The 14,575-nt window shown below is 44.1% G+C and overlaps 1 protein-coding gene across 1 annotated transcript; it reads left to right on the top strand.

The window, feature by feature from the left end:
- Positions 1-277: 277 nt before the first annotated feature.
- LOC123444469 (proline-, glutamic acid- and leucine-rich protein 1-like) lies at positions 278-4,663 on the top strand. The gene is made up of 4 exons (XM_045121182.1): positions 278-668; positions 831-1,229; positions 3,009-3,423; positions 4,159-4,663. Exons 1-4 carry the CDS (start codon positions 437-439, stop codon positions 4,346-4,348), a joined length of 1,236 nt encoding a protein of 411 aa, XP_044977117.1. The 5' UTR covers positions 278-436; the 3' UTR covers positions 4,349-4,663.
- The last annotated feature ends 9,912 nt before the right edge of the window (positions 4,664-14,575 follow it).

Below are 14,575 nucleotides of genomic sequence, written 5' to 3'. Positions count from 1 at the left end.
TTCTTTTACATTGCAGATAAATGATGGAGCACGGGTTGAATAAAAAAAATTAAGGGGATTTTTTATAAAAATACCGCGGTAGGTTTTCCGATGGAAGCAATAGCCGCTTTATTATTAGGTATAGAGTATAGATATAGATTAGGTAGGTATATATAGATTGAAAACTGGAATAGCGTCTTTTTGTTAAAGGCCCAAGTAGGCAGTCTATCCGGCCCAAAGCGTATTTCTTATTAGAGCCCATCACAAATAAGGGAAGGAACTTTTCGTGAAAAAGAGAGAGGAAAAAAAAAAGGGACACTCCGCGAGTGACCTAGCTCTCGGCCCATCCCCTCTCTATTCCCCGCCGCCGCACCATTGCTCCGCCTCCGCCACCTAAATCTCCGGCGGCCGCCGAAGCTCCAGTGACCGTCCTCTTCACCATCTTCCGGCCGCCGCTATGAGGCGCTTTCTCACCCATCTCCACCACCACTCCCACCGCCTCCGCCCATCCCCACCCCTGTCTTGTATCCCCACAACCAAGAACAACCTCCCTTTCCTTGTCTCCCGTCGCCTCCTCTCCGACGATGCCTCTCCCCCGGCTGCCGCTCCGTTGCCTCCCCCTCCCCCTCCCCCGGCTGCCGCGCCACCGCCTCCCCCTCCGCCGTCCGCCATCGACGTCCCAAACGAAGGTATTTCTCCTCAAACATTTTCGCTCTCTCGACCCAACGGACGCACACGCACGAACACTAGCTGCTCGGCTAAATGATCCGCCAAAGAGTCGAAGGACGTGCATGTGCACCATATCGAATCGTTCTTCTGCATCTGTTCTTGATGATTTCCTCTGATTGCAGAGTTGAGGCGGAGGTTGGAAACTTACTATAAGGTGGAGGATGAGGTGGAGCTATCGACTGTCGCTGTGGCTGTTCTCGAGCGGAAGCTTGCAGATGCACACAGTGAGACCGATGATGAACTTATCGAGGAGCTGCGCAACAGGCCGCTTCCTCAGGTCCATGATCGGGACTTTGAGGCTGACTTTGACGAGATGCATGACACTGATGAGGAGCTCACTGACCTGTACAACGCGAGGCAGTATGTTGAGAAAAAGATGAAGGACGATGAGTCATTTAACATGAATGATACCAAGTGGGACGAGGAGATCAAGAAAGCAACAGAGAAGGGCCAGCTGAGTAACATGAAGGAGTGCGAGGATATCCTCGAGGACATGCTCCACTGGGACAAGCTACTACCCGGTCAGTGGAATCTATATCTCCCTGTTTCTCTAATTGCTATAATGGAAGTAGATCTTTCATAAATATAGGTTTTACTTTGTTTGGGTTGAATGTAGTGCCTAGGTCGATGGTGAGAAATAAAATGTATTTGCCACATTAGTTAGTTCCATGATAGCTAGATTTTTTCGGCATAGTATTTCAGGTTTGCCAGTTGTGGTGATTTTCTCTAAGTGATTATTGTTTAATGAAATTGTTTGTATGTCTTGATTTTTTTAATGAGGTTTGAGTTGTTTTCATTTTGGTTCATATGTAACTTAGAATACTTATGCCCCAAAGGACCAAGAAATAAATGTCAATTTTTTCATTCAGTATGTATTGTAAACCTCTAGAAGAATACAAATCCAAATGAAGTTCGTGTGACCATGCTTCCTTTTGTGTTTTGTCGTTGTTGGGTGATGCATCGCTTTATGGTCTTGTACTGCCATCAAGAAGATTTGGACACATTTGTTTTCAAGGGAAGTAGGCATGTTGTGTCTATTTTTCTCTGACCTCTTCAAAGATAAGTTATGGTCAACCAGCTAGACAGACCTATCATGTTTTCACCTTTCGTACGCCACAGGGAATATTGCTTGTCTCCCTTTGTCCTTTTCACTTAGCTGATCAGTTCTGGTGAGCTTTTTCAGTCTCTATTATCTTGTATGTGGACGACTTGTTGTACATGCCAGTCTTCATTGCCTTATGCCTGTCATTAGTATATTTAAAGTATAAAAAATACAAGGCTTCTGCGTTGATTCTTAATTCAGAGCTAGAAGTCTATAGCACTGCCATATTATGTTTCACCTATTTGAGGCCATATCTCCATTGGCACAAGCCCTCTGGAATAGTGAAGCAGCATCTCTCCATCTCCACCAGCAATATAATATAACTGGATTCCATCTACTAGAGTTAGATTTCAATAATTAGTTCACTTCGTCAATTTAGTTCATTACTTTGTTTCGACCGGTTAGGCGCACATTCGTATCTTGCCTAATGGGAGCCTCCTGTTTGTCCAGTGTTCCTGGCCCTTACCCTAGCAAGCAATACCGTGAATGAAATTCAGCTAGTACCATGTCCTTATTGCCTATGTATTCATTTTACTGGTACCCGTATGGTTTTTCCGCTTGCTATCTAATATTATCCGATTGTTTACCATGTAAAATTATAGATATGGAATCTTTGTGAGTTTCCTGGACATCTTAGGCACTATATTGTGAGGGTTGTTAGTCTTTTATGCATCACTGGGCATGCACTGTAAGTGGATGCACAGTGCGCTCGTCTTTGAAGAAATTGTTGCATGAATGTATAAGTACCCACTAATAGAAGTTTTTTTTTTAAACGAACCTTTATTCATCAGTTTAGTAGTCAGTACTGCAGAAAAATACTGCTGTTAGCTTATAAGTTGCACATGCCAGTGATTATGAATGAGATGTTATACGCTGAACTTATTATTATAGAGTCGGTGTTCATTTGGGTTTACATACTGATCATGTCAACCGAATGTACATCTCTACCTGATTGTGGCCCTTTTTACATGCTATCTGGTTTGTTTTCTATTGGGTGTGTAGTTGCAAACACCCTAGCTATTCACTTGTGCATGTTAGTACTTGATATGAATATCTTTTTGTTCTTCTTTTTTCATGCTTACCTTAGCAGGCTGTTATATCCATATAGATTGTCAGGGCCCTTTTGATATTCCCTGTATTTTTTCCTCTGGTTGATGTATTTTGACTCGTTTTCTATATCCTGTTGTATTACATCCAGATGAGATAAAGCAAAAGGTGGAGGCCAAATTTAACGAGTTGGGGGACATGTGTGAGAGGGGGGAGCTTGAACCTGAGCAGGCTTATGAGCTATTTAAAGAGTTTGAGGATAAAATGGTCTCGGAGTGCACAGAACTGATGGAAGCAGAGCCGCTGACTGTAGATGAACTTTCTGGGGCAGATAATAAGAGCGTTGAGTTGAATGATCCACCTGGCGAGGGACCTGTTCTAAGGTGGGAGTCACGTATTGTCTTTGCTCCTGGTGGCGATGCATGGCATCCCAAAAATAGGAAAGTGAAACTCAGTGTAACCGTCAAGGAACTGGGACTTTCACGGCATGCTTTCCGTCGATTACGTGAGGTTGTTGGAAAGAGGTATAATTCAGGAAAAGATGAGCTCACAATAATCAGTGAAAGGTATGTCAAATGTTCCTGCTTCCATCTTCCATACTAGTATCACTCAGTTTGTTGCATGTAACACTAATATTGCCGAGATGGTTTTTGCTGTTTGCAGAACTGTACTTTCTGTAGATGCAGTAGTTCTTGCGTCTTAATATAAGTACTGTGACTGTAGTCCATGCTTACATTCGGGGTAGATTATGTATCTACATAGTAAAATGGAACATCCATTAGATGAAGGTTGCAACTGTTAATTATCAGATGAAAGAAAAACATGATTAAACAAGTACATACTCTGCTAGTTTGCTAAACTAAAACTCTTATCTGTGCTGATATGCTATATTTTCTGGTTACCATATTAAGCGCTCTAGTATTCTAATATGTAAGTCAATTAAGTGTGATTTGTATCGTGCTTTATCTGCACTTGGCAGTGAATTTTGCTGATAGGTTTCGGCCTTTGTCTGCTTATTATTCAAGGTGCTTGTTAGGTATGCTTAAAAATTGTGGTTTGGCAAACATAAACTGATTTTTTTTAATATCGAAAACATCGAAGAATGCTAGAAAATTTCACAATTTCAAATGACTGTTTCGATGTGTTATGACGAACAACTCAATTAGGGGTAGCATGTGTGTATTCTTTAATCCATATGCTATATTCGTTCCTTGGCTTATTATACTTGCAGATTTTAGGATGGTATTCTTACAAACATCACTTGGTGCTACTTATATATAATAATGAAATTACTTTTGCAGGTTTGATCATCGAGAAGAGAACAGAAAAGATTGCATGAGAACACTGTATGCTCTAGTCGAAGATGCGATGAAAGCCGACGTGTTGGCCAATGCTGCTAGAGATGCTTATGTTAAAGGGCGGCTCCAGGCTAATTCTCATTTCATGGACCGGCTGAAGATGAAGACACAAAAATTAAGGCAAGCTGCATAAGCTGCGGTATGGAGCTTCCAGTTGGAACATTTCATCTCCCTTGTTATCAAGTATCGGGGCCATCCTGCTCAATATTTGTACGGCTATCTGCAAATACATGGATAAGGAGAAAGATGTGTCCTTCTGCACTTCATTTTGCTGCCCTTCTTTGCACTATTTTGTAGGTTTACTGTATATTTTGCTCCTTCCAAAGGAAATTATATTTTATATTCTGAACATACCATGCCCGTGCAAACCACTTTGCACAAACGATTAGTGCAGAAACTATTAATTGTCCCTGAATAAGAAAGTTATGCCTCGCTGATTCTAGTAAAATTCTTCTTCAGCTCTGTTATGTGGCAAACCGTTCGCTGCGTTTGTATCCAGGCTTCGAATTGTGAATTGGTATTCGGAAGCTCCAATTCAGCTGTTTGGATGGCCTTAGAATTGGCTGCTGGAAACGTACGTTAATACAAAGCGTGATTTTTCTCACTTGTGCACGTGCACGCCCCTCCTGAATACCGGTTCGTCTTGCCGAGGAAAACAGACGTCTGTGGAGCTTCCCAAAGCCGCTGCAGGGTGCTCCGCCCTCGTCCCTCGCGCTCGCCGGAATCTAAGTGAATCTCCAGTCATTCGGCGCCCTCAAGGATAAAAGAGTAATGCTACACCTACAAAGGCTTACGTAAAGATTTTACGTACAAACTGATGTGTAAGATTGTGATTAGTAATTGAGGGATGAGGGGCCCCACCCCCACTGAAAATCAAGGGGGGAGAGAAGAGTTAGTTTGGAAGGTTAAGTAAATCTTTGTAAGTTTTTGTAGGTCTAGCATTTTTGAGGATAAAATAACACTGCGGTCTAGGGGCACGGGTGAAAAAAATCAGTGAAGGGCGGCGGACTCTAAGAGCCTCCACTCGTTCGACGCCTCGAGAGGATAAAATAACGCCGACGAAAAAATCGGCATGGAGGGTTCGGGTTCCCAGCAGCCACCCCCAAGATCGCCCCCCAATCGTTGATTTTGGCCCACTTTTGGTGTAAATTGGCACACTTTCAACGTAAAATTGAATCAATTTTGGCCCATATTCGACGTGCTTCGACACAAATTCAACATATGTTTATTTTTTATCACAGAAATTAATACAAATCAAAATAGTTCAACAAATAAAAACTCATAATTCATCACACATCGAACTAGGCATTGTCCTTGAGCCTCCATAGGTGCTTCACCAAATCGTGCTGCAGTTGTTGATGCACATGTGGATCTCGAATCTCCTGATGCAGGTTGAGGAAGGCAATCCAGGTTGCCGCTAGCTGGTGATCAACTTGGACAAAAGGACCCTGCTTGTAATAAGGTTCAGTGTCAAACACTAGGTGATGCTGCTCGCCCTTAATGATCATGTTGTGCAAGATGACACAACAAGTCACGACTTTCCACATTTGATCCTTCGACCAGGTCTGAGCAGGGTACCGAACAACAACAATTCGAGATTGGAGCACACCAAATGCCCACTCGACATTCTTCCTGCAAATCTCTTGACACTTGGAAAAGTAGAAGTTCTTGCCTCCTCGCACATGGTTTGAGATAGTCTTCACAAATGTGGACCATCTCGGATAGATGTCATCTGCTAGGTAGTATCCCTTGGTGTAGTGGAGCCCATTGACCTCGCAGTTCATCGGAGTAGCAATGACCTTTAACAAGCTTGGCAAAAACATTCGAGCACTGCAGTACGTTGATGTCATTATGAGTTCGTGGCATACCAAAGAAGGAGTGCCAAATTCAGAGGTCATGTGTGGCCACTGCCTCAAGTACCACACTAAAAGCGACTTTGACGCCTTTGTACATCCCCCGCCAAGCAAATGGACAGTTTTTTCATTTCCAATGCATGCAGTCGATACTTCCAAGCATCCCAGGAAACCCTCTTGCTCCATTCCGTGCTAGGATCCGAGCAGTCTCTTCAACATTGGATGATCGCAAGTATTGAGGTCCAAACACTACCACCACTGCCCTATAGAATTTGTACAAACACTCAATGGTGGTGGACTCGGCCGTGCGTCCATAGTCTTCTTGAGCATCAGTGGGAGCTCCGTGTGCAAGCATCCCCATAGCTGTCGTGCACTTCTGGAGTGAGGTGAATCCAAGTGTGTCGATGCAATCCTTCTTGCACTTGAAGTAGCTCTTGAACTCGATGATGGAATTCACAATCCTGAGGGAGAGCTTCCGGCTCATCCAATAACGGCGCCGAAATACATTCTCGCCGTGCAGTGGAGCGTCGGAGAAGTAGTCGGAGTAGAGCAAGCAATAGCCTTCCAGTTGATGCCTCTGCTTTGCCTTTAGCCGACCCGGTGTCAAGCCACCTCGCCGCGGCTTTGCGTTGCTCACGAACAGGCCGGCCAGAGCGGCAAGGACCATGAGGTGCTCTTCGTCCTGGGCGTCACTATCGGCTTTCTCCTCCAGCAGTGTCGCCAACGCCTCCTCGTTGTCGGATTCCATCGTCGAGACAAATCGTCGAACACCTGGCAGGCGTGGTAGACGCGTAGCCGCCCGCATCTCCACTTGCGTGACTGGAGGCTTCTCAGGCCACTTACCTTACCCACCTCTTCGAACTACCTTGTCCGGCGATGGACCACAGATGGTAGTTATTCAGCCCCGATCGTGCTATCGGGCCCTACTCACCGGGTCAACGACCGCCCCCTGGCGTCTAACGTGGTGATGCTGGGCACCTCTCTGCGTCAAGGTGTTCGCTTGGCTCGCCAACGCTGATCTCAGCTGGAACTCTGCCAGGCTTGCCCGACACGGTCTGTCACATAACGCCCGTTGCGCCCTCTGCGACCAGGCTAAGGCTGCTTGTAATGGGTAGTATCATATAGTAGTATCATGCATATGATACTAGTCCATGATACCACATCCGTAATGCATAGTATCATATGTTAGTTCATTTATTGTCATGCAAGACACATAGTACGACATCATTTAATATAATACAGTATCATGATATGATACTCAACCCTCTCTTTCTTCATTTAATTTCATGACACCTCATCAAAATTGCCTAGCTGACATGCCCATTACGAACAGCCTAAGGAGACCATGCAGCACATCCTCATCGGCTGCCCCTTCTCTTGACAAATCTGGCACGATGTGCTTGCCTAGGTGCGTGCTACTATTCCCACACCCACCGGCAATAAGGAGTTCCTCACATGGTATATGGAAACATGGTTTGGTGCTTTAGCAGGTTTATTGATAGAAATTAATCGTTTATTCCCGGATGCTTTGTCATTCCTTTTTTTTAAAATTCTAGTTATTGCTATGGGAGGGATAGATTTCTTCGTGATATGACAAAATTTTATCTTATCCTTTTCAATCTTTTTTTAGTATCGGAAGGAAAAAGAAAGAAAAGATGGATTGGGTTGAACCTCAGAGTCATTAAAAATTTGGTACACCCTATTTTTAAAAATAGAAATTCAATTTAAAGGGGTACCCAAGCTAAATCAGGCCTCAGAAATCAGAGCATAGAAAAAGGCGGGGCTGACTAATTAAATGAAAGGATTTCGAACCAAAATCTTTGCTAATTCGACAAGGATTGTATTCTTTAATTATTTCTCTATTTTTTATTACTTAATTTAAGAATAAAAAAAATTATTCTAATGAATTTTAAACTATCACGGGATCCCCAGGGGCCGCCGCAAAAGCCTCGCAATGCTTGCTATGCTCACGGCCTGGTCCATCTGAAAGCAACACAACCGATGTATAATAAGTAACAATGCTAAACCGGCTAGCATTTGATTTTTCTCATTTTTCTGACTTTTTTCTTACTTCTAAAGCGGGAGGAATTACGTGGAGGGACAGGTGTTTACTTTTACTTGCTCGGTTACCGAGCCTTCGGGAACCCACGTCTTCAATCCCTCGAGTTCTCTTTCTCAAAGGAAAACAAAGCATGATCTCCTATAAAAAATACATGGCTTTCTTCCATGTGCTCGACTGCTCGAGCGCCGATGCCGCCGACGGCTGCGCAACCCGTGCCGTCGACATTCCCCTTCCTTTCCTCTTCGCCACCCTCCCTCCAAAGGCCCCCCGCCCCTACCCCCCGCTTCCTTGACCTCCACCATGAAGCACACAGCTGGAAACCCTAGGCTTAATTTTTGACCTTGGTCCGGTTCGATGAAGTAGCTGGACTCCGGTGGGGGATGATAACGACATGCCGCCTATACAGCGGGTGGTGCCGGTCAAAGGGGCAGAGGTTCTGCAGCTCGACATATCTTCTACCAGGGGACTGGCTGCTGGGAGTCGTCAGTCATCACATCCGGTTAGCCTCTCATTTCGTGATGTTTTCTATGCTATCCCATCGCTAATCCTTCGCTTGGCAAAACCATTAATTAACCAATGTCCGTTTCTATCTAATCCCCACAGGGATTGCGTAAAATTAGTCTAATTGTGTGAGTTCAAATCCCGTCTTCAGCCCCAATGTCCATGCACTTAATTTGGATTTTTATTTTCTATCTTATGCATTGATCTTGATTAATTTTTGGGGTAATTTTAGCACTGCTTACACGGCTGCGAGGTTAATTCATTAATTAGTACTCCCAGTTGGAGGAACTATATTGAAATTCGGTGCTGCCCATTGTAGCAGGTAGTGACACATCCTCTCCATCGCCACAAAATAATCAAATTGGAAACGACAGTACGTATTATGTAATTAAAGAGTTTAGGCCCTGAGCTCTCAAAGTAGCAGTAAAATAAAGTCATCCGTTAAAGAGTTCAGGCCCAAATTTCATCCATTATGTATCAGTTTCACCGTAAGGAACACCAACTAAGTATTCATATTATCTACATTTTCAGACCTTTATTATTTGATACTTCCAAGTTCCAACCAGTAGAAAGTTAGAAACATCGAGTAAGAATTTTGACCAAATTTCAGAGGGTGCATCTGTGCAGGAGTTGCGATGTGCTGCCACAGGCTCCGGTCCCCAACCTTCCAGTAAGAAAGAGAAGAGATTCAAAGCGTTGTTCAGATTATTTTGTACCTTAGATCACCGGTTCCAGGATTATATAGGACTTTTAAACTGGAAAAAAGGTTGTAGGGCATTTAGTGGAAACCCCGAAATTTGATTATTATTAGGCTGATATATGTTGTTGGCAAGTTGTCAAATTAGAACTTAAAACTTGTTTTACTTTCGCCGGCTTTCATTGCTCTCCTGCGGCAATGCAGGCATCCACCTCACCGATTTACCACACTTTCTTGGAGATATACCGGTGTCCAACTTACAACTCGATTGTCTTGGAGCCACTAGCGAGATCCCTAATCTCATCGACGCTACTGTGTCTCACCAACGAGCCGTGGTAGGACCTAGCGCCCCTGACTTTTAATTTCTACTATACATTTAACTGGTTTCGTATCTCACTATCCATGGATGATCGTTCAGCCATGTTGTTATGTGCATCAACTATATTTATTGTATTCCGGAATAGAGAGGCTTGACAGAACACTTTTACAAAAGCTAAAGTGGTGAGTTTTCCATTTTTTGGTGATTTGCTTGATTTATTTCAACTTCTGTAATTATATTTGTCTATTTCGTATCTGTGAGCAGCTGTGTACGGCGAGAGATCAAAGTTATGCTATGATATGCACACCTACAATTTAAAGTTCAGGAGGCTACTTTTAGGATGTGTCCCAACTGCCACAAGGTAATTTGACAAATATTCAGTTTGTTCTCAGTTTCATATATCTTGCCCTTTAAAGATCAAAATAGAAGAGGGGAGGTGGGCGCAATGCGGGGAGGGAGGAGGAGGGAGGAGGCGTTGTTGCAACCAACCAACGGACTTGGGCGGCACGCGGGTGGCATGCAGCGGGGGAGGGGGGGGGGTTGGAGGCGAGGGGAAGAAGAAAGAGTGGTGTGTGTGTGTGGGTGTGGCGTGAGTGTGGGGAGATGAGTAACAATGCTAAACCGGCTAGCATTTGATTTTTCTCATTTTTTTGACTTTTTTCTTACTTCTAAAGCGGGAGGAATTACGTGGAGGGACATGTGTTTACTTCTACTTGCTCGGTTACCGAGCCTTCGGGAACCCACGTCTTCAATCCCTCGAGTTCTCTTTCTCAAAGGAAAACAAAGCATGATCTCCTATAAAAAATCCATGGCTTTCTTCCATGTGCTCGACTGCTCGAGCGCCGATGCCGCCGACGGCTGCGCAGCCCGTGCCGTCGACATTCCCCTTCCTTTCCCCTTCGCCACCCTCCCTCCAAAGGCCCCCCGCCCCTACCCCCCGCTTCCTTGACCTCCACCATGAAGCACACAGCTGGAAACCCTAGGCTTGATTTTTGACCTTGGTCCGGTTCGATGAAGTAGCTGGACTCCGGTGGGGGATGATAACGACATGCCGCCTATACAGATGTTTACGTACGATAGCGGGTGGTGCCGGTCAAAGGGGCAGAGGTTCTGCAGCTCGACATATCTTCTACCAGAGGATTGGCTGCTGGGAGTCGTAAGTCATCACATCCGGTTAGCCTCTCATTTCGTGATGTTTTCTATGCTATCCCATCGCTAATCCTTCGCTTGGCAAAACCATTAATTAAGCAATGCCCGTTTCTATCTAATCCCCACAGGGATTGCGTAAAATTAGTCTAATTGTGTGAGTTCAAATCCCGTCTTCAGCCCCAATGTCCATGCACTTAATTTGGATTTTTATTTTCTATCTTATGCATTGATCTTGATTAATTTTTTGGGTAATTTTAGCACTGCTTACACGGCTGCGAGGTTAATTCATTAATTAGTACTCCTAGTTGGAGGAACTATATTGAAATTCGGTGCTGCCCATTGTAGCAGGTACTGACACATCCTCTCCATCGCCACAAAATAATCAAATTGGAAACGACAGTACGTATTATGTAATTAAAGAGTTTAGGCCCTGAGCTCTCAAAGTAGCAGTAAAATAAAGTCATCCGTTAAAGAGTTCAGGCCCAAATTTCATCCATTATGTATAAGTTTCACCATAAGGAACACCAATTAAGTATTCATATCATCTACATTTTCAGACCCTTATTATTTGATACTTCTAAGTTCCAACCAGTAGAAAGTTAGAAAGATCGAGTAAGAACTTTTGACCAAATTTCAGAGGGTGCATCTGTGCAGGAGTTGTGATGTGCTGCCACATGCTCCGGTCCCCAACCTTCCAGTAAGAAAGGGAAGAGATTCAAAGCGTTGTTCAGATCATTTTGTACCTTAGATCACCGGTTCCGGGATTATATAGGACTTTTAAACTGGAAAAAAGGTTGTAGGGCATTTAGTGGAAACCCTGAAATTTGATTATTATTAGGCTGATATATGTTGTTGGCAAGTTGTCAAATTAGAACTTAAAACTTGTTTTACTTTCGCCGGCTTTCATTGCTCTCCTGCGGCAATGCAGGCATCCACCTCACCGATTTACCACACTTTCTTGCAGATATACCGGTGTCCAACTTACAACTCGATTGTCTTGGAGCCACTAACGAGATCCCTAATCTCATCGACGCTACTGTGTCTCACCAACGAGCCGTGGTAGGACCTAGCGTCCCTGACTTTTAATTTCTACTATAAATTTAACTGGTTTCGTATCTAACTATCCATGGATGATCGTTCAGCCATGTTGTTATGTGCATCAACTATATTTATTGTATTCCGGAATGGAGAGGTTTAACAGAACACTTTTACAAAAGCTACAGTGGTGAGTTTTCCATTTTTTGGTGATTTGCTTGATTTATTTCAACTTCTGTAATTATATTTGTCTATTTCGTATTTGTGAGCAGCTGTGTACGGCGAGAGATCAAAGTTATGCTACGATATGCACACCTACAATTTGAAGTTCAGGAGGCTACTTTTAGGATGTGTGCCAACTGCTATAAGGTAATTTGACAAATATTCAGTTTGTTCTCAGTTTCATATATCTTGCCCTTCAAAGATAAAAATAGAAGAGGGGAGGTGGGCGCAATGCGGGGAGGGAGGAGGCGTTGTTGCAACCAACCAACGGACTTGGGCGGCACGCGGGTGGCATGCAGCGGGGGGGGGGGGGGGGTTGGAGGCGAGGGGAAGAAGAAAGAGTGGTGTGTGTGTGTGGGTGTGGCGTCAGTGTGGGGAGATGAGTAACAATGCTAAACCAGCTAGCATTTGATTTTTCTCATTTTTCTGACTTTTTTCTTACTTCTAAAGCAGGAGGAATTACGTGGAGGGACATGTGTTTACTTTTACTTGCTCGGTTACCGAGCCTTCGGGAACCCACGTCTTCAATCCCTCGAGTTCTCTTTCTCAAAGGAAAACAAAGCGTGATCTCCTATAAAAAATCCATGGCTTTCTTCCATGTGCTCGACTACTCGAGCACCGATGCCGCTGACGGCTGCACAGCCCGTGCCGTCGACATTCCCCTTCCTTTCCCCTTCGCCACCCTCCCTCCAAAGGCCCCCCGCCCCTACCCCCCGCTTCCTTGACCTCCACCATGAAGCACACAGCTGGAAACCCTAGGCTTGATTTTTGACCTTGGTCCGGTTCGATGAAGTAGCTGGACTCCGGTGGGGGATGATAACGACATGCCGCCTATACAGATGTTTACGTACGATAGCGGGTGGTGCCGGTCAAAGGGGCAGAGGTTCTGCAGCTCGACATATCTTCTACCAGAGGACTGGCTGCTGGGAGTCGTCAGTCATCACATCCGGTTAGCCTCTCATTTCGTGATGTTTTCTATGCTATCCCATCGCTAATCCTTCGCTTGGCAAAACCATTAATTAACCAATGTCCGTTTCTATCTAATCCCCACAGGGATTGCGTAAAATTAGTCTAATTGTGTGAGTCCAAATCCCGTCTTCAGCCCCAATGTCTATGCACTTAATTTGGATTTTTATTTTCTATCTTATGCATTGATCTTGATTAATTTTTTGGGTAATTTTAGCACTGCTTACACGGCTGCGAGGTTAATTCATTAATTAGCACTCCCAGTTGGAGGAACTATATTGAAATTCGGTGCTGCCCATTGTAGCAGGTAGTGACACATCCTCTCCATCGCCACAAAATAATCAAATTGGAAAAGACAGTACGTATTATGTAATTAAAGAGTTTAGGCCCCGAGCTCTCAAAGTAGCAGTAAAATAAAGTCATCCGTTAAAGAGTTCAGGCCCAAATTTCATCCATTATGTATCAGTTTCACCATAAGGAACACCAACTAAGTATTCATATCATCTACATTTTCAGACCTTTATTATTTGATACTTCTAAGTTCCAACCAGTAGAAAGTTAGAAACATCGAGTAAGAATTTTTGACCAAATTTCAGAGGGTGCATCTGTGCAGGAGTTGCGATGTGCTGCCACAGGCTCCGGTCCCCAACCTTCCAGTAAGAAAGGGAAGAGATTCAAAGCGTTGTTCAGATCATTTTGTACCTTAGATCACCGGTTCCAGGATTATATAGGACTTTTAAACTGGAAAAAAGGTTGTAGGGCATTTAGTGGAAACCCTGAAATTTGATTATTATTAGGCTGATATATGTTGTTGGCAAGTTGTCAAATTAGAACTTAAAACTTGTTTTACTTTCGCCGGCTTTCATTGCTCTCCTGCGGCAATGCAGGCATCCACCTCACCGATTTACCACACTTTCTTGGAGATATACCGGTGTCCAACTTACAACTCGATTGTCTTGGAGCCACTAGCGAGATCCCTAATCTCATCGACGCTACTGTGTCTCACCAACGAGCCGTGGTAGGACCTAGCGTCCCTGACTTTTAATTTCTACTATACATTTAACTAGTTTCGTATCTAACTATCCATGGATGATCGTTCAGCCATGTTGTTATGTGCATGAACTATATTTATTGTATTCCGGAATGGAGAGGCTTAACAGAACACTTTTACAAAAGCTACAGTGGTAAGTTTTCCATTTTTTGGTGATTTGCTTGATTTATTTCAACTTCTGTTATTATATTTGTCTATTTCGTATCTGTGAGCAGCTGTGTACGGCGAGAGATCAAAGTTATGCTACGATATGCACACCTACAATTTGAAGTTCAGGAGGCTACTTTTAGGATGTGTGCCAACTGCCACAAGGTATTTTGACAAATATTCAGTTTGTTCTCAGTTTCATATATCTTGCCCTTCAAAGATAAAAATAGAAGAGGGGAGGTGGGCGCAATGCGGGGAGGGAGGAGGAGGGAGGAGGCGTTGTTGCAACCAACCAACGGACTTGGGCGGCACGCGGGTGGCATGCAGCGGGGGGGGGGGGGGGTTGGAGGCGAGGGGA

The sequence above is a fragment of the Hordeum vulgare genome, chromosome 3H (genome assembly GCF_904849725.1).
Source record: "Hordeum vulgare subsp. vulgare chromosome 3H, MorexV3_pseudomolecules_assembly, whole genome shotgun sequence".
In the NCBI taxonomy this organism is placed as follows: Eukaryota; Viridiplantae; Streptophyta; class Magnoliopsida; order Poales; family Poaceae; genus Hordeum; species Hordeum vulgare.
Note: the sequence above shows the minus strand (reverse complement) of the source record. Positions and strands in the feature narration are given on the sequence as shown.